Source organism: Pleurodeles waltl, chromosome 2_2, assembly GCF_031143425.1.
Source record: "Pleurodeles waltl isolate 20211129_DDA chromosome 2_2, aPleWal1.hap1.20221129, whole genome shotgun sequence".
Classification (NCBI taxonomy): domain Eukaryota; kingdom Metazoa; phylum Chordata; class Amphibia; order Caudata; family Salamandridae; genus Pleurodeles; species Pleurodeles waltl.
In genome coordinates this window covers 472,397,104-472,417,714 of record NC_090439.1, presented here as the reverse complement: position 1 = coordinate 472,417,714, position 20,611 = coordinate 472,397,104, and the positions used below count along the sequence as shown (strand labels likewise).

The following is a 20,611-nucleotide window of genomic DNA, read 5'->3' as shown; positions in this document are numbered from 1 at the left end:
TTTCTCATTCCAGCCACAGATTTCACTCCCGGCCTTTATGAGGAACTAGGGATCTTCGGAGCAGTAGCTGAATTCAAAACCAATTTACATAAATCGTCCACACTAAATCTCACTGTCCCGGGAAAAGGACTGGGCACTGCCTGAAGCCGCCCTCCCATTCACCTGGACCGCGCACAGGGTGAAGAGTCTGGGCCTACAGATACACCCAACACCGACATCCACGGTAGAGTGTAACTACAACGCACTTCTGGAAGAGGCCTGCTCAGACTTGACCAGGTGGAAGACATATGGCCTTTCATGGCTGGGCCGACTAGCAGCGGTCAAGATGACGCGTTTGCCAAAAGTGCTATATGTCATGCAGACCCTACCATTGCAATCTCCTAAGTCTCTGGACAAACTACAAAGTCTCATTTGGGAATTTATTTGGTATGGTAAATAGGCACAAATGGCAAAAATGGAGGGTTGGGGGTCCCACATCTGGTGAGCTACTATCAAGCCGCCCAACTGCGTTATATGGCCTATGCACTGAGAAATGTTGGTGTTTTATAGATCAAGCAGTGGCTGTAGTGCATATCTGGAAAGTACCATGATTGCCAAAGGTGCATCATCCGCCTGGGGTGTACATCTTCCCTATGTTGAGAGCCATGCCAGGAGTCTGGGACAAGGTGCAAATGCAGAAAGGTCCGTCCACCCCGGTGTCTCCAAAGACCCTAATTATTGGGAACCCAGACTTCCCACCTATGCTGCTCGAACCCACCTACCACGCGTGGTAAGAATCCAACTGCAAACCATATGGTGATCTCTAGCTGTGAATTTTCCTCAGCTTCAGAAGAGATATGGCCTCCCTGCCATGGCATACTGGGTGTCCGCCATCGGATGACCTCTTATCCCAGTTTGAGAGATGGTTTTCTTACCCGCACAGCCGACAAATGACTCATTTCCGACATATATGCTTTTTTGGTCACCCCTCCACGTCTAGCTAGAACCCCTACGTGGTGCAGGTGGGAAATAGAATGCGAATGCAGTTTCACAGACAGAGAGTGGCGGGATGTCTTACACCGTGCGCGTGTCTCAGCATGTAACATGAACACTAAAGAAATGTTCCTAATAATAGTCCATTACTGATTCTACATTCCAAAGATGACTGCCAGTTGGAAGACAGGTAGCAATAACGTGTGCTGCCGACAGTGTGGTCTAACAGGCATGCTTACACATCTACTATGGCAGTATCCCAAAATTGAGTCCGGCGCACAGTTTTACAAGATACATATGAAATCTATGATGCAAGCATTCCACAGCTACGATTTATTGGGGCTCCCCAACCTGCAAACACACCATCTCAGATCCACTAAAGGCTGTGCCATCACATTGGCACTGGGTGCGTCCAAACAGCTGTTACTCGGACACAGTTCCAATGCTTGCGGACTGGGTGCATAGATTGTGGGACATTATGTTTGCTCTTCAGGTTAAACCAATTAGATAGTCCCACAACATGCGTAGTCGGGCACAGGTTGTTTCACCCTGTACTACCCCTCCCTGTTTCTACCTTTCCTTACCTGCTGCACAACGTTGAAGCCACACCAGCCACTGGATGTAGGTAGGAAATGGTTCAAATTGAAGAGCAAACACAATGTGTTTTTTTTACTAATTTCCATACCTTTGTTTTTTTTCTGATTGATTTTCATTCCGTTCTGCTCAACATATTCGATTAAGTTGACGATGAGCCGTCGTAGTCCTACTTTAGTTTGACTCAGAAGTACTACATCATCAGCAGCATATAACAGATTGGAAATAAACATGCCACCAACTTTAGGGGAGTGCGCATTCACCTTATTAAGTGTAACGGTCAAATCTGATAGAAAGAGATTAAAAAGATACAGCGCCAGCATGAGCCTGCTCTTACTCTGCCAGTTTTCTCTGGTAGGGTTTGAGCCTGTTTTTATTTTGTACCCTTTACAGAGAGCCCTTCACTGCTTGTGAGAAAGCTTAAGGTAAGGGGTGAAATCGAGTTCCACAACCATATCCTCTGAGGTACTCATTATTTTACTAAAATTGGGACCTTTTTGAGCAGAGACAAAATCCCAACAATTTGTTTGCAGTCCTCACTAAAGTAAGTTTTTACTCCTAAGATACAGGGACCTAACCAGTGCTTTTAAGATTTTGGAAAAATACCACTTTCAAAATATGTAATTTCACTAAAGGCAATTTTTGGATTTACTCATGTAGTCACTTATTGACCAAGTAGTATCAGCAAAGTTGCAGATTCTACTGTTGCCACCAATGTAGAAAGCTAGCTCTATATATGGTGTACTAACAAGAAGTGCACCCTGCAGAGAGTCCATTGGATCCCCAATTGGTTTGCAGAGGCAAAAGTAGATAGGATTAATGCTCTATTTTGCAGTAGTGTGGGTGAGCTGTTAAACTTACCGGAGAGTAGTGTTAAGCATTTGTTGTATCCACAGAGGGAATAAATGAAGCACACACTCGAAGAATAAATCCGAGACAAATTTAGAAAAATAACACTTCTTTTTATATTTATTTTGAACCCAAGAATTTTGTTATACGATAAATAAAAATCAACATAGTGCAATTTCAGAGTTCTTCAATGTTAGCCTATGAAAGGAAAACATATTCAGCAAACAAGCACTTTACGACGACTCATGGGATCAGTCTTGTAGACCTAAGGTGAGTACTGGCAAGGGTCAGAACCACACCAACAGATCACTCCAGGCAGAACTGGCGTGGCCAGTTGCAGAGGTGTAATATGGCATTGGGTGCCCAATGTATTTCAATGGCGATTGGACCCTGTGCATTTAGGCTGCAGTTTCTGGCTGGGAGGTCCAGTCGGGGACAACTAACAGGCAAGTTGCAAACATGGGGTGCTCAGGAACGTAGGTGCACCTTTGGTCGTCTTTACCAGGGCCCAGGGGCAACAGATGCAGGGGTGTCCTTTGGTATTTGGTTTCCTTGTCCAGGAGCACTTGCGGTTGAGGGGTCCTGTAGTCTGAGACTGCAAGCATCATTGTAGAGTCCAAGAAGGGTGAAACAACAGTGAACTCAAGCTCAGGAGAGCTGGGGACGTCATTGACTCCAGGAGTCCACTTCAACTCGGGCTGGTGGCAACAGGTGCACGGGATACTTGAGTCTTTTTTGAAGGCAGGCAGTCCTCCCAGGTTTCTGGAGGTTCAGCTGCAGGATGAGGCGTCTTTTGGTGAAGAGTCCATCGAGGGAAGCAGACGGGCCAGCGGGGTCGGTACCAGGTCAGCTGCTTCTTCTTCTCCTCTTCTGCGGGTGCGTCTCGTCTTTGTCCTTTTCTTCGGAGGATGTCAGAAACTGAGTTCTGGGTTTCAGAGGTGCAACGTAAGTACCCAATTTAGGGGCATTACAGAGAATGCCAGGTGGCAGCCAATGGGTTACCCACCTTTAGGGTGACTACATCCTATCTACTACCACTTCCTTTGGGGTATGGGCTTAACCCTGACCCTAGTGGCCTAATTATTTTCAAACCAAGATGGAGGAAGTTAAACAGTGGTGTCCACTTTAGCTTGTCCACTTTAGGGGTGGGGCTGGCTTGAAGTGGGCACACCTCCTAATCTGCCTAATTTTCCCACCTATCTTGCCACCAAAAGTGTGTTCAGGACAGGAAGAGTTGGTCGTCTCTGCCATTTGGAGAGACCTTAGTCACATTACAAAGGCGGCTAGGCCTTTGAAGCTTCCCTCCCTGGAATGTCCATCCTGTCTGCAGGAGGCAACAACACCCCCGCCCAGTGCAAGCTTTTGTCTCTGGACCACAAGAGCGTTGGCTGTCACCTTAGGGGGTCGGAAATGTGGCTAAGGTGGCTGAATTGGTCAGGACGAGTCAGTTAACACACTAGTAGCTGGTAGGTTTTCAGGAGGCACCTTTAAGTTGCCCTCTAGGTGTATGTGTTGGTTAATCCAACACTGCATCAGTGTGGGTTCACCAATAGGAGATGTTTGATATCAAACATCCCTATCTTCAACGAAGCCATCATGTAGCTGGGGAACTCGTAGTAACCAATGTCCAGCACTATTTAAAATGGCTCCGCTGGTCACTTACTATGTCTGAGAACCAACAAAGACAGCAGGGGCATATCCTCTCATGCACATATGCCCTCACATGTAATGTAATGCACCATGCCTTAGGGCTGTAAGGCCTGCTTGAGGGGTGGCTTACATATATTTTATGCAGTGTTAGGGGCCATAGCAGCCTGTCATGTGCTTGGTGAGGGGTCCCATAGGGTGGCACAATTTGTGCTGCAGCCCCTAGGGAGCCTCTTAAGTACCCAAGGCCCTAGGTACCAGGGGTACGATTTATTAGGGACTTACCAAGGGTACTAATGGTTTTGCCAATTAGGGACACAACTGTGTAGTTTTAGGGGAAAGAGATCTGGAACTGGCGACCTGGTTAGCAGGAGCCCAGTGCACTTTCAGTCAAAATTGCCACAGATACCAGGCAAAAAGTGGGGGCTAACCATGTCAATAAGGGTGCTTTCCTACACTGTGCATTATGCACATGTAACCATCACATGTTATAAAGCTGGAAGGTATTCAGTCTTATAGGCTTGGACTCACTCTATAAGAGATGAAGAAAAGGGTGATTTAAGTATCATCAGCAATGATACCGTTTGAGTGTATAACCTCCATATTGAGGAGATAATGCTCAACATTCTCAAGGGGCCAAATTTACAAAGTTTTGAGCCTAAAATCAATCAATCATAGATGCATGCATAGAAACTGTGTAGGTTCCTAACTCAGGTGAAGGAGGCGAGGTTGTAACTAATTTCTAGTAGAGCCTATATTATGAAATCCTTTACTAATACTAACTTAAGATTTCTGGAAAATATTTGTTTGTTATTTTCTTACTCTCAAATCACTTATGCATGATCAATAAGAAGAATATACAAGACAGTTCTCAAACACAGCAGACAGAATATTACTCAAGTCTAACTTTTAAAGTATATGCACAATTTTCAAATCTTAGGAACTTTACGATAAGGAAGATTTTTATTCTTTAGAATGGATTTGTGAGTTTAATATCTTGTATATCGGTTACAGGCTGGACCTAGGCTTCCATATTAAAAACAAAAGTCCCCAACGAAGACCAGATTGCTTTATTCTTTTTGGGGTTTTAAGCCTTTTCCAAACATCATCTCTTGTTTTGGATAGCTGTTTCTAAGAATATAAAATGTGATGCATTTTCTCACCACTTTGAGTGCAGAGGAAGTTCATTTATTGTACACTTTCACATGATTTGGAACACCAATGATAGTTAAAAGGAATTGAGTGCTACTTATTATTAATCCTCATACACTATCAAGAAATTCCAGTTTTTTTTGCTATCCCACGGAGTTTACAGATCAGCAATAGACAATTAAGAGTTAGTTATAAGCTTGTATTGTAAATATAGCAGTTCCAGCCACATTCTCCTAGTTATTCCTGCAGTGCACAAAGTCAGAAGTATCGACTGATGATGAGGAAAGGCAAAAACAACAACCAGTAGTACAACATATTGCTAATACAAAGGAAGGTACTGTAGTAGTGACACACTGGTAACCGAATGTAAGGTCAGCACCATCTTTAACAGCTGCAATAGAGACACTGTTGTGATACTTATCCTGAAATCTATGCAACCACCTTTTAACCAGTGAAAGTACCCTTGACTGACCATCTGAAAACATTAAATAGGACTAAACAAACTTATATCAAGACCGAAACCCCAACATAATTTGCTATTTTCAGAAGTGGGAAACAGGAGACCAGTACTACACCCAAATGGCTAAACCAGTCTCGAACATGCTGGTGAAGGAACATTCAACAACAAACACCGCAATTAGTTCACACAAGGAAAGTACAATGAATGAAGCAAAGTCAGATTGATCAGGACAAAGAGTGATGCAATCTAGATACAAGAGAATAGATGCAATAGAAAGAAATTGGCACTTCTTAATACCGGCCACTGCTGGGTATAAGCACTCTTGAACTTGCATCAAAACCTCACAGACCTGGAGGAGAGAAGTAGATGGGACAATATCTATTTCATGGGTGTTCCTGATAAAACAAACTGATACCATACAGCTATTGTCCTCATTTATCCCTAAATTGCTGCAGCATGACTTTGTCCCACTACTGGTATTTCACAGATCACACAGGAGCAGGTCTTGTTATACTCAGAGGTTCTATGCCCCCAGGCCAATAATTGTCTGTTTTGTGAGACATCAACAAGTGTTCACTGTCAGATAATAATATCAGCCCTTTGTATACCAGAACCAAAAGATACTCATATCAGCTGACTTCTCACAAGAAACGGCATTGGCACATATGAAATCCTTTACCCTTAGGTTGTACCTCAGAAGATAGGCCATTAGAAGTGGACTGTTGGAATCTATCAGTATGCTGATCACAGTGAATGGTGAGATCAGGGAATATCATTAACCTGATGAACTAGAACAATATTTTGACTCTCTCAACAATAAAGCCATGGGCCACACAACCAGCAAACAAGATTATAAAACCACAACACTTGAGTACATATGTGGCGCCAGGAGAAGACAAGCCAAATGAAAGGATATGCATTAATGTACTTTTATGAAGAAATGCACTAAAAGCGAGAAATGGATAGAAGAACAACACTTCAAGGACAAGGATAAATTGAGATCACCATTGAAATTGTAGCTAAGTACGTAGGTGTAAGGAAATGCCTCCTTGGCATGGTTACCCCCTGACTTTTTGCCTTTTGCTGATGCCAAGTTATGATTGAAAGTGTGCTGGGAGCCTGCTAACCAGGCCCCAGCACCAGTGTTCTTTCCCTAAACTGTACCTTTGCTTCCACAATTGGCACAGCCCTGGCACTCAGATAAGTCCCTTGTAAATAGTACACCTGCTACCAAGGGCCCTGATGCGACCGAAGGTCTCTAAGGGCTGAGCATGTCTTATGCCACCCTGGGGACCCCTCACTCAGCACATGCACTCGGCCTCACAGCTTGTGTGCGCTGGTGGGGAGAAAATGACTAAGTCGACATGGCACTCCCCTCAGAGTGCCAAGCCAACCTCACACTGCCTGTGGCATAGGTAAGTCACCCCTCTAGCAGGCCTTACAGCCCTAAGGCAGAGTGCACTATACCACAGGTGAGGGCATATGTGCATGAGCACTATGCCCCTACAGTATCTAAGCAGAACCTTAGACATTATAAGTGCAGGGTAGCCATAAGAGTATATGGTCTGGGAGTTTGTCAGACATGAACTCCACAGTTCCATAATGGCTACACTGGAATCTGTGAAGCTTGGTATCAAACTTCTCAGCACAATAAATGCACATTGATGCCAGTGTGGAATTTATTGTAAAATGCAACCAGAGGGCATCTTAGAGATGCCCCCTGAATACCAATCCGACTTCTAGTGATAGGCTGACCGGTTTCTGCCAGCCTGCTACAAACAGGCGTGTTCCTGGCCGCATGGGGAGAATGCCTTTGTCACTCTGTGGCCAGGAACAAAGCCTGCACTGGGTGAAGGTGCTTCTCACCTCCCCCTGCAGGAAATGTAACACCTGGCGGTGAGCCTCAAAGGCTCACCCCTTTTGTTACAGCACCACAGGGCATCCCAGCTAGTGGAGATGACCTCCCCTCCTGCCACTGCCCCCACTTTTGGCGGCAAGGCTGGCGGAGATAATTAAGGGAGGAGTCACCCGCCAGTCAGGACAGCCCCTAAGGTGTCCTGAGCTGAGGTGACCCCTGCCTTTAGAGATCCTCCACCTTAAGTTTGGAGGATTCCCCCAATAGGATTAGGGATGTGTGTCCCTCCCCTCAGGGAGGAGGCACAAAGAGGGTGTAGCCACCCTCCAGGACAGTAGCCATTGGCTACTGCCCCCCAGACCTAAACACACCCGTACATTTAGTATTTAGGGGCACCCAAGAACACAGAAAATCAGATTCCTGCAACCTGAAACAAGAAGAAGGACTGCTGACCTGAAAGCCCTGCAGAGACGACGGAAGACCACAACTGCTTTGACCCCAGCCCTACCAGCCTGTCTCCTGACTTGAAAAACTGCAACAGCAACGCATACAACAGGGACCAGCGACCTCTGAAGCCTCAGAGGACTGCCCTGAGCCTAAGTACTAAGGAACTCCCGTGAGCAGTTGCTCTGCTCAACAACAAGGAACAACTTTGCAACTTTCTTGCAACTTCTAAAGACTTCACTCTTCCCACCGGAAGCGTGAGACTTCACCCTCTGCACCCGACGCCCCTGGCTCAAGCTTCAGAGAACCAACACCACAGGGAGGACCCCCAGGTGACTGCGACCTCATGAGTAGCCCGAGACGAACCCCCTGGGCCCTCACAGCGACGCATGCAAAGAGAATCCAGAGACTCACTCTGACCGCGACTGCCTGTAACAAGGAACCCGTTGCCTGGACCAAGCACTGCACCCGCAGCCCCCAGAATCACAAGGAACCGAAACTCAGTGCAGGAGTGACCCCCAGGCGACCCTCTGCCTAGCCCATTTGGTGGCTGGCCTGAGAAGCCCCCCTGTGACCAGCCTGCACCGCTAGAGTGACCCCCGTGACCCTCCATTGAATCCTATACACAACCCGATGCCTGCTTTGCACACTGCACCGGCCACCCCTGTGCCCTGAGGGTGTGTTTTGTGTGCTTACTTGTGTCCCCTCCCAGTGCTCTACAAACCCCCCTGGTCTGCCCTCCGAAGACGCAGGTACTTACCTGTAGGCAGACTGGAACCGGAGCACCCCTCTTCTTCTTAGGCGCCTATGTGTTTTGGGCACTTCTTTGACCTGTGCACCTGACCGGCCCTGACCTGCTGGTGTGGTAACTTTGGGGTTGCCTTGAACCCCCAACTGTGGGCTGCGTATGCCCATGAACTGACACTTGTAAGTGTTTTACTTACCTGACAAACTAAGCATTACTTACCCCCCCCCCCCCCAGGAACTGTTGATTTGTGCAGTGTGTCCACTTTTAAAATAGCTTATTGCCATTTTAACAAAAACTGTATATGTTATTGCTCTAATTCAAAGTTCCTAACTTACCTGCGTGGGGTACCTTGCATTTTATGTATCTACTTCAAATCTTAACCTTGTGGTTCTAAAAATAAATTAAGAAAATATATTTTTCTATACAAAAACTATTGGCCTGGAGTTAAGTCTTTGAGTGTGTGTGCCTCATTTATTGCCTGTGTGTGTACAACAAATGTTTAACACTACCCTCTGATAAGCCTACTGCTCGACCACACTACCACAAAATAGAGCATTAGAATTATCTAATTTTGCCAGTATATTACCTCTAAGGTGAACCATTGGACTCTGTGCACACTATCTCTTACTTTGAGATAGTATATACAGAGCCAACTTCCTACAGTAGGTTCCGATCTAGAGAGCCTGCATTTATTTTATTTACTTTTTCCAATCTCCTGGTATTGTGGTTTTACTTTTATATGTTAAATTTGGTACACTGTACATGATGTGTAGGAATACTAACATCCGTTTATGTCAATGTCTCACATATAAGGTCTAGTTAATCCCCCTACTCCTCAACTGGGACTGTCTTTCCACCTATCAGTTGTGTGTTTGATAGAAGGCAGTCGTCCAGTTATGATACTATATGCATATCTGGGTGCCTTATGGGGCAAGCAGTGATTAAAGATTAAGCTTGCCCAAAAAAACGTGGCCTAGAGCTGGAGTTTGAATGCTGTTTAGATTTATAAGGCAATAGAATATAAATCAATATCTATTAAACTTTGCTTTTGAATAACTGTTCTAGAGCTCATTTTGTTTTTTGTTTTCAAGTTTTTCCCTTTTAAATACTCCTTCCCTTGCACCCAGTGTTGTAATTCCTGCAAGCCCTTTTGTCAGATGTCCTCTCGTACTGAACCTACATGCCTCTTTCCAAAAGAATCTCTGTGGACATTTGACATACTCAAATTCACATTGGACTATCATGCACACAAGAAAAATGATCCCCAGTCTCGTCCATTTCCTTTACCTATAGGTCCTCTTTATGATTTGTGGGGTGGATGAGGGTTAATTAAAGCATGCTCTAAATACGTTACATTGGGAGGTGAATGCTAAATACCAACTATTCTGATTTCTGAAGGTCAGAATGAGCCATAACCCAGAGTATCAAGTTTGTGTGCATAAATTACCGACTGCTTTGCACATTTCTATTATCTATTTTACATCATTTCTCGGAAATAGGGTATTAGTGATGTTTGCTGAATTTAGGGTGAGAGATCGAATCTTGAAAATTTGTGATGGCTTTCATACAAAACCATTTTGATGACGAAAAATGCCTTTTAGTCATTATGGGTTTGCATGCTCCTCTTACTCTACTGCCTGTTCGTCTCCACAGTGGAAAATATAAGACCAGATTTACTAGGCCCTAGATTTACAAAGCGCTAGCGCCACCAGCCCTAGTGGCAGTGATGCTCCGGTGGCACTTTTCACTGCTCCATATTTACAAAGAGGTGTTAAGCCACTTTTTGTGGCTTAACGCCTCCTTGTAAACATGGACCCCTCCAATGCAGCTTTCTGCATCAGAGGGGTGTGCAATGGGTGCTGCTGTGGCCGTTCCACCGCAACATCCATTGCTTTTGATGCTGCCTCAGATTTACAAGAAGGCATAAATCTGAAGCAGCGCCAAAAACTAACAGCACCCAAGGGGTGGCATTAGCATGGCACAATGAGGAGGAACACTTTTATTCCTCTTTGTTTTTTGCATTTTGCAGCACACATAGAAGGAGCAAAAGGCCGTGAATGATTGTTTATGTGCCCCTTCCTGCACATTAACAATCATTCCAAAATGACACTTTAGTACTTCTATGTGTGCTGCAAAATGCAGCACACATAAGTGCCAAATCACCATTGTAGATTGTTTATGAGCAGGAAGGGACATCTTCCTGCACATAAACAATCTATCCCCTAACGGAGCCACCCTTGCACTATGGTGCAAGGGTGCCTGCATTGGCGCAGGCACCTTAATTCAGAGCCGGCGCAGGGGGAAACACTGGGGTGTAAATACCCCATCGCATCCCTGCTTTTCAAAAGTGGCGCGGCGCTGATATTTTTGACGCAGCACTGCACTGCGCCACTTTGTTGGAAATTTGGGCCAATGTATCCTTTTAATTCAGTAGCACAGTATGGGAAATCCTCATGCAAGACTAACAATATTGCTTGCTGTAAAATCTTGGCTCTGCTAAGTGTTTTGCTTAAAAAACGTATGACTACCCTGAGGTTCTTAATTCTTTATCTTAGCTTGTCAGTTCAATGAGCATTTTGTTCTCTGTGGACTTTTACTTTGGTAAGCAAAAGAAAAATAAACATGTTTGAATAAAGCTCTGATATTCAGTTGCATAACATGAACGCAAGAAGCTGAGTCAGTTTACCAAACATGTCACTTGACAAACATGTTTTCTCTAAGTCCCTGCATGGAGGCTTCCTTCCCCAACCCTGCACAATCAGCATCTGTCTCGCATTGCTAAGCATTCCCTTTCCCCTCCTTCAGATCCTCTCTTTGTCCACTTCCAAGGGATTTGAGTAGAGGTTGCTGACGTTCTGCAAAGTAGTGCCTTTGGAAAAGCTTTGCTAATTTGCAATGTTCACTATATTTGTTTGACTTTATCCTCTTCCATTAGGATTACATACCCCAAGACATTTGTTGCAGAGGCATTGCTTTTCTAGGAAAACAGTTGTGGATCACAATGCAATTCATATACATTTAGGTACAGATTAACCAACACGTTTCATCAGGTTAGCATTAATGTTTTTCAAATCAAATCATTAGCATTTATAAAGCGCGCTACTCACCCGTGCGGGTCTCAAGGCGCTAGGGACAAAGGGGGTGGTTATCGCTGCTCGAACAGCCAGGTCTTTAGGAGTCTCCGGAAAGCGGAGTGGTCCTGAGGCTGGTGGGGAGGGAGTTCCAGGTCTTGGCCGCCAGGAAGGAGAAAGATCTCCCACCCGCCGTGGAGCGTCGGATGCGAGGGACGGCGGCGAGTGCGAGGCCAGAGGAGCGGAGGGGGCGGGTGGGGACGTAGAAGTTGAGGCGTCTGTTGAGGTATTCCGGTCCCTTGTCGTGGAGGGCTTTGTGTGCGTGGGTGAGAAGTCGGAAGGTGATCCTTTTGCTGACTGGGAGCCAATGCAGGTGTCTCAGGTGTGCGGAGATGTGGCTGTTGCGGGGTACGTCGAGGATGAGGCAGGCTGAGGCGTTTTGAATGCGTTGCAGGCGATTTTGGAGTTTGGCGGTGGTCCCAGCGTAGAGGGTGTTGCCGTAGTCCAGGCGGCTCGTGACGAGGGCGTGGGTCACGGTTTTTCTGGTGTCGGCGGGGATCCAGCGGAAGATCTTGCGGAGCATGCGGAGGGTGAGGAAGCAGGCGGAGGACACGGCGTTGACTTGCTTGGTCATGGTGAGAAGGGGGTCCAAGATGAAGCCGAGGTTGCGGGCGTGGTCTGCGGGGGTCGGTGCGGTGCCGAGGGCCGTGGGCCACCAGGAGTCGTCCAAGGCGGACGGGGTGTTGCCGAGGATGAGGACTTCAGTTTTTTCAGAGTTCAGCTTTAGGCGGCTGAGCCTCATCCAATCTGCGACGTCCTTCATACCCTCTTGTAGGTTGGTCTTGGCGCTGGCGGGGTCCTTGGTGAGGGAGAGTATAAGTTGGGTGTCGTCGGCGTAGGAGGTGATGATGATGTCGTGCTTGCGTACGATGTTAGCGAGGGGGCTCATGTAGACATTGAAGAGTGTCAGGCTGAGTGATGTGCCTTGAGGTACGCCGCAGATGATCTCAGTGGGTTCTGAGCGAAACGGAGGGAGGTAGACTCTTTGGGAGCGGTTTACGAGGAAGGAGGCGATCCAGGGCCTGGTCTTGGATCCCGGTGGAGCGGAGGCGGGTGATTAGGGTGCGGTGACAGACGGTGTCAAAGGCAGCCGAGAGGTCGAGAAGAATGAGGGCGACTGTTTCACCGTTGTCCATCAGGGTTCTGATGTCGTCTGTGACTGAGATGAGGGCGGTTTCAGTGCTGTGGTTGGTTCGGAATCCGGTCTGTGAGGGGTCGAGCAGGTTGTTGTCTTCCAGAAAGGTGGTCAGCTGTTTGTTGACGGTCTTCTCTATTACTTTGGCTGGGAAAGGCAGAAGGGAGATGGGGCGGAAGTTTTTCAGGTCGCTCGGGTCAGCCGTAGGTTTCTTTAGTAGGGCGTTGACTTCGGCGTGTTTCCAGCATTCGGGGAAGGTAGCAGAAGAAAAAGAAGAGTTGATGACGGTCTGGAGGTGCGGGGCGATGATGTTGTCGGCTTTGTTAAAGATGAAGTGCGGGCAGGGGTCCAAAGGGGCGCCGGAGTGGATAGAGTTCATGATGGATTTGGTTTCTTCCGTGCTGATGTGGGTCCAGTTGTTGAGGGTGATGGTCGGGGATGTGGGTTCGGTTGTGTTAGGTTGGGTCTGGTGTCCGAAGCTGTTGTGGAGGTCGCTGATCTTGCGATGGAAGAAATTGGCGAGGGATTCGCATAGATCCTGTGAGGGCGTGACGGCGTTGGCGCTGGGGTTGGAGAACTCCTTGACGATGCTGAAGAGTTCTCTGCTGTTGTGGCTGTTTTTGTCCAGTCTGTCGGTGAAAAAATTCCTTTTGGCAGTGCGGATCAGGTGGTGGTGTTTGCGGGTAGCGTTCTTGAGGGCGGTCATGTTGTCAGCGGTGCGGTCCTTGCGCCAGGCTTTCTCAAGTGCGCGACAAGTTTTCTTTGATTCTTTGAGGGTGTCAGAGAACCAGAGGGGTTTCTTGGTGTTGTTCTGTCGCTGCGAGCGTTTGAGGGGAGCAAGGTTGTCTGCGCAGTTGGAGATCCAGTTTGTGAGGTTGAGGGCTGCGACATTGGGGTCGGTGGTGAGGGTGGGTTGGTTGGCGGCGAGTGCGGCGAAGAGTTGCTCTTCAGGGATCTTGTTCCACTGTCGGCGAGGGATGGGTTGAGTGCGGAGGTGGCGGGTCTCGCGTTGGAATGTGAAGTGGACGCAGCTGTGGTCGGTCCAATGAAGGGCGGAGGCGTGGCTGAAGAAGACGTGTTTGCTGGCGGAGAAGATAGGGTCGAGTGTGTGTCCGGCGATGTGGGTGGCAGTGTTCACCAGTTGTTTGAGGCCGAGGTTGGCGAGGTTGTCGAGCAGGGTGGTGGTGTTGGGGTCGTTGTTTTGTTCCAGATGGAAGTTGAGGTCGCCTAGGAGGATGTAGTCCGGTGAGGCGAGGGCGTGCGGGGAGATGAAGTCGGCGATGGTGTCGCTGAAAGGGGCGCGAGGTCCGGGAGGACGGTAGATGAGGGATCCTCTGAGGGTGGTCCTCGGGTCGGTGCGAATCTGAAAATGCAGGTGTTCAGCGGCAAGAGGGGAGTCTTCAGTGGAGGTGGTGACGCTGATGGAGTCTTTGAAGACGATGGCGATACCTCCTCCTACTTGGTTGGTGCGGTCTTTCCTGGAGATCTTGTAGCCTTCGGGGATGGCGGTGGCGATGTCTGGAGCAGAGGAGGCGTTCATCCAGGTCTCCGTGATGAAGGCGACGTCCGGTGCTGTGGAGTCTAGGAGGTCCCAGAGTTCAACGGCGTGTTTGTGAACGGAGCGAGCGTTGACTAGGATGCACTTGAGGTGGTTGATGGCGCGTGGGCTTGTGGTCGTAGTTGTTGCGTGGTGGAAGATGCGTTTGCAGGAGTTGCAGGCGAAGGGTCCATGGGTGCGTTTGGGGTGAGCTTGGAAGCAGGTGTTGGAGCGTCCTGGGTTGAGGGCATGGAGGGTGGTGGGGTCATAGCGGATCATCGGGGCTTGGGAGCGCTGGGGACCCAATGCAAAGTGTTGTGGTGGGATGTACAATTCAACAAAAATCACGACTCCCTTTGGATTGTAACTTAAAGTAACGCAAAGTTGTGTAACGTGCTGTCTTCCATCACTTTGCTTTAAGGGGGGCGGCGTTCCGTGATTGGTACATGGGCATTCCAATGCAGCCACTTATGGGTTTTGATGCAAACAACTATCTACAAAGGCTTGCAGACAGGGATGTGCGCCAAAATACTGTGCCTCCTTGAGACAGGCGTAACAAGGAGAAATGTTTTCATTTCTTCTCCTTTTTCCCACTTTGTATGTCAGCTGCATTGCACAGCACACATGCAAAGTGGGGAAATCCTGAGAGCAGTTGTTAGAACTCTGTCAGCAGTTGTAGATACAGGCTACACCAACAATGCTAAATACTGTAAAAATACCTCGCTTATTCAGATGTCAGCAATAGGGTAGAGGGGCAGTCAGAGCGAGTTTGATTAGAATATGTAAATAAAGACAGTGGCGGCCTGCAGTTTTAGGAGGGAGGGGGGCGGGCGGGCGGGAGGGAAGCACACTTATACTCATTCTTTCACACATACACACACATGCACGCACATCCATTAACAAGACTCTTCAACATTCAATCATACACGCACACACCAAACGGTCATTTAAAAAGATCGAACACACTTACCTTCAGCCTCGGAGGTCCCAGGAGGGTTGGGACTGCTGCCTTCCCTCACTGGCTGACCTTAGGTCAGCCAGTGAGGAAAGGCAGCAGTCCCAACTTCGTCAGACAGTGGGATGGGGTCAGTGAGACTGCTGACACCACCCCACTCTGTTACGAGGTGTCACTGATTGACACTCGCCCTGGGCGCTTCAGGGCTTAAACCTGAATCGCCCACGTCGAAGTCAATGGGTGACGCTTCCCTCATCACCCGGGGGAGGGCCTCGAGGCACCTTTGCTGAGCCGAGAAGGTCATGCCCACAGGAGCTGTGACCTCTTCAGCCCAGCAAAGTTCAGCTCAGGCAGCCAGGAGTCTGTGCAAATCACACGTCTGCTCTTGGCTGCCTGACCTGAACATGAAGATGTCTGTCAGGCTGACCTTTGTTCAGCCTGACCGGCACTCTTCATGAGGGGCAAAAGGTGGGGGGTGTGGCCCCTCCACCCTAAAGGTGGGGCCGCGCATGAATAAAAAATAGACTGACCAGCAGTTTGCTTTGCAGGTTTCAACATACAGACAAACAAGGCAGTAACTGTGAAGGCTCTAAAAGTGGTTAGTGGTCAGGTTATGAGTTTTGGTGATCGCCAGTGGACATTTGACAGCAGCGCCAGTATCATGGTTCATCTGGTGCTCCTGGTTGACATGGTTCTGTTACTACGAGTTCGTTTATTGTGACACATAGAAAAATCCTATAACATGCAGGCTTTTAAACAAATGAGGAGCATATGTAGAACAGCGTTATGTTTCTTACGCTTAGAAAAACGAAATACAGCGAAGCGTGTTGTAATGTTTGCTACCAGGGCCCAAGTAACAGAACAGGTGCAATGTCCGGGTTTGGACCCTTACCATGTGCCTGAATATAGAAAATGTGCTGTTCCAAGAGCAGACACATGCACTCTGCTACACTGAAAGCTGTGCATTGGTCAAAAGTGGACCGGCTGGTTGAATCTGCCGCTCTGCCTTACTGCAGGCAGGTCTCTTTTTCAAGGGAGGACAGGTATTCCTCCACAGTTGGAAGCAATATTTGATTGCTGCCACCTGTGGGGATGCCAGAGAAGGGTGGAGGGGGCCTCCAATTGTGCCACTTCATATGTGGTGTTAAATCAGTGCACCTCCCAACAGCTTTCTTGCCTTTGCGCCCACGTCTGTAATCCCGCATGGGCGCAATGCAAAGCGTTCCCTCATTTGGGAAGTCACAGCCCTGTGCACACGAAGGACTGCTGCTTTGTTATCATGTGAGGAGTAAATGATGGCTGGCATGAGCTGTATCACAGAAAAGACCACAAAGGCACGTGCGGCCTCTTCTGTAATAACCAAAATGTTCCACTGGTACAAAAGCCAGGCACAAACGCCCACTGCGTAACTGTGGCCCTTTGTATAATAAGTCCCCTGGTGTTTAGTGTGACAATACTAACATAACCTATTGTTTTTGGGCCTCCAGCTGTTCTTTTGATTTTCAAAGTTTCAGAATGCTACGAAATAGAGATGAGATTTATTTGTCAATCTTGAGTAATCTGGTTCTTCTGTTTCCTCCAGGCATCTTCACCGCTCCCTGTGAAGGTCGCTACCTCATCACGTCAGTCCTTGCTCCCGAAAGAGACCGATATGTTGAAGCGGTCTTGTCGGTCTCCAATGTGAGCATTGCACAGGTGCACACCTCAGGCTATCGGAGAGAGCTGCTTGAATACCACAAGCCGAACTCTGGAAAGCACACATGTGGCGGCCCGGGAAGTTTTCACCTCATCCTTCATCTGAAAGCTGGTGATGAAGTAAACGTTGTCATAACTGGGGGCAAGCTGGCCAACACAGACTCTGACGAGATGTACTCCACATTCAGTGGAGTGCTTCTTTATCCAGCCCCTGCTCACAGATAGCTCACGCTCAACAGAGCAGAAGCACAAGACAATCTGGAGAGAAAAACAAAGTTTAAACTTTAATATATACCACTTATGTACTTCACTTGTGAGGACTGCATGTATATGATCAGCAATGGCCTTTTTTTTTAAAATAGCCAGTGAAGTATAACCCCTCATGTTACCACCAGGACACTGAACTCTTTATAGTTGTTACATAACTTTTACCTTGGCCTCGTCAACCCCTTTCTCGCATTTCTGTTATGGCTCGCCATGAATTTAACATTATTTTTGCTGTAAATCTGAACATACATGTGAAGTTTTAATGTGCACCGAGGACAGTTTGCACAATTCTGGTCATGATCAAATTTGCACCTTTCCTTGTGACTCAGGGGTTCGGTTTCATATACAGTTCTTATATTTAATTATGAATCTCTCATAAAGAGCTAATTAATTGTTTTTTTTTATTTGCTGGACTATGTAAATGTTAGTAAGCCAGCTTCTTGCTTAGATCTTGAACCACTTAGATGAAGTTGGCATGTGTTCCAAAATCCTTTCATCGCTGTCTCTCATTTGCTGTTTAGTTTTTTCCTGCCTCACAATTGACGGTATGTTTTGACACCGACACAGGGTCCTTTCATCCTGAAATCCTCATTAGTTACAGAATACGCCTCTAGTGGTTCAGTGATGCCATTGCAACATGTTATGAGAAGCAACTTAACTAGGTCTGTAGTACCTCACAGCTCCGGTGAGCATCTTCACTGAGCGGATGTAATGTATGTTCAGCTTGGTGAGATAAGGCATAGGGTAGAAGATATAGGGCCTGATTTAGTGTTAGGCAGAGGAGTTACTCCATCACAACGGTGACGGATATCCCATCCGCTGAAATAAAATCCCATTCAATCCTATGGGATTTATATTTGGGGGGGACGGGATATCCTTCATCGTTGTGACGGAATAACCCCTCTGCCAAACTCTAAATCAGGCCCATAGGCTCCTCTCCACTAAAGCAAGGCTTCCAATGTCCTGAAATCTACTCCTGATGGTTAATTCCTAAACTTGGAGTAAACTGCCAACAATTAAGAACTTTTGAAAGAACCCCAGGAATGCTGCAGGGAGACTATGAGAGTTATATGTAAGTGCTTTTTGCAAATCATATACAAAGTACATTTTTACAAATAACTTTGTTTCCCACTACCCAACACTCCCATTAAATATGGGAAAGTAATCTTCCCAGGTGTACATTTGTGTGCATTTTCTGGGTGGAAAAATGCCGGCAGACGATAAACAAATAGCCACCAGCATAAAAGTTTGTTGGTGTTCCTCTTCTCCTACAGGATAGCCACCCTGAAATTACCCCATCGTATCGTTAACATTAAATTTTAAACAATGGCAAATCTGTAAAAAACTGGACTTTTACAATTAAAAAGCTGCACAAATTCTGATTCTGTGAATCAAGATGTGGATTTTCCGCTTGCAAATGATCTCATAGGCGATAATTGTATTTGTGAATCAGTTAACAGAATACAAAAACAAGTTATGTTGCTTTACATGAGCCACTTGCCAGTAACCAGTGTAGTTGCCCAGCCGGGGCTGGACTGGTCATTCTGACCCTCTGACATTTCCCCGGTAGTCTGCAGAGTCAGGAGCTTCCTTCAGAGCAGGATTGGCTGCCATTGTCTAGCTGTGTCCCAAAGGCTCCCTTTCGACAAGGCTTCCTGCAGAATGGGGCTGGTTTAAGCATTTTTGCCAGGGCCGGTTTTGGTTCCCAGTGTGGCCTCGTGACCTACGCACGATCTTGCAGCATTTCAGAGTAACAAATGGGGACTTACACATTTTATGACTCTATTTTAAAAATATTTTTCTTGAGAAAGTGAAAAGTATGCCTGAAAAAAGACTTTGGGGGAGATGTACTAAAATATCACATGTTGCTGCTCTGCCTTGTTTGAGAAGGAGAGAGCAGGACAGTGCCATCTCCACTAAGATCTGGTGCTTCTGCTCGTTGTCTGCACGATGTCTAGCATAGGTTTCACATTGGAGGTGTGCCCTTCCAGTACAAAATACTACGCCTACACTCATTTTAAAACTCCTTCCCCTTTCGTTGTGTGCTGCATTGTACAGCACGCACATGCAAAAGCGGAAAGGTTTGGAGAAATAGAAACATTTCTCCCATTCAACTTCTGCCTCAAACAGGTGTGTTTTTTGGGGTGCAAAGTCCTGTCTACTATTATTAAAAGATAGAGCGTTGTATCAAAACCCATAGGTGGTTGTATGGGAATATCCTGTGACAAAGTGCCACTTTGTGTTACTTTTAGGCACATTTCCTTGTGCACTGCAAGTTTTGTGCTGGTAAGTCCCAAATAAACATTTTGCACTGGTTTGTGTCACATTTTAGGACGCATCTGGCGCAAAATGTTAGTACGTCTTCCCCATAATGTTCACTAGGTGTGATTTTATAACAGAAACATGCAATTGCAGCCTGCGGTCATTCATCTAGGCACATATGTAAACGTTATATGAACTTTGTTTAACTTCTCTAGTCCGAACTGTCCTATGGATGACTAGATGAGAGCAATCCAAAGTGCACGTCAGAGGAGCAGTCTGATTGATAAATGCAATGCAAAGGAGGAACACTTACTTTGTAGACATTCAGGAACATTTGTTGTGTATTTTCTAAGCATCAACAGCACTTCTTAACTCATACCTGAATGACCCGTGTGTCAGTTGTATGTTAAGTGTACCAATTTTCAGATGTGTGGAAAAACATTCTATGAAAAAAAACATGAAAAGAAAAACATTTTTCAGCAAATTTTAAGTTTATACCTGTGCTCGGCTGAGAGTTTTGCGAATCACTTAACCATCCACAAAAGTATGCACATGTCAAGACATTTACTGTACACTGGGGGGCATATTTATGAGCCCCTAGCACCACCTTGCGCCACATTAATGTCATTGTTTTTTTACGTTAATGTGGCCCAACGAGGCCGAAATCCTCACGCTGTATTTACAGGGTGGCGTGATGCATGCATTGCCCAACTCTGTAACCCTTTGCGCTACATCATGCCTGCGCCAGGCATAATGTATTCAAAGGGGGCGTTCCCCCGTTACGGGAGCCGGAAAAATGGCGTTAGGAAATCTATGAGATTTACTTAAGTCATTTTTTATATTGGCGTAAGGAAATCTATGAGATTTACTTAAGCCATTTTTCTTTAAGCACTTTTAATACCTGCTCA

The 20,611-nt window shown here is 46.7% G+C and overlaps 1 protein-coding gene across 1 annotated transcript in view; it reads left to right on the top strand.

The window, feature by feature from the left end:
• EMILIN2 (elastin microfibril interfacer 2) overlaps positions 1-20,198 on the top strand; it is a 229,160-nt gene extending 208,962 nt beyond the window's left edge. The window contains exon 8 of the mRNA XM_069219966.1: positions 17,062-20,198. Coding sequence (XP_069076067.1) covers positions 17,062-17,399 — 338 coding nt within the window. The 3' untranslated portion in view covers positions 17,400-20,198. The remainder of the gene's footprint in view (positions 1-17,061) is intronic.
• Positions 20,199-20,611: the final 413 nt, after the last annotated feature.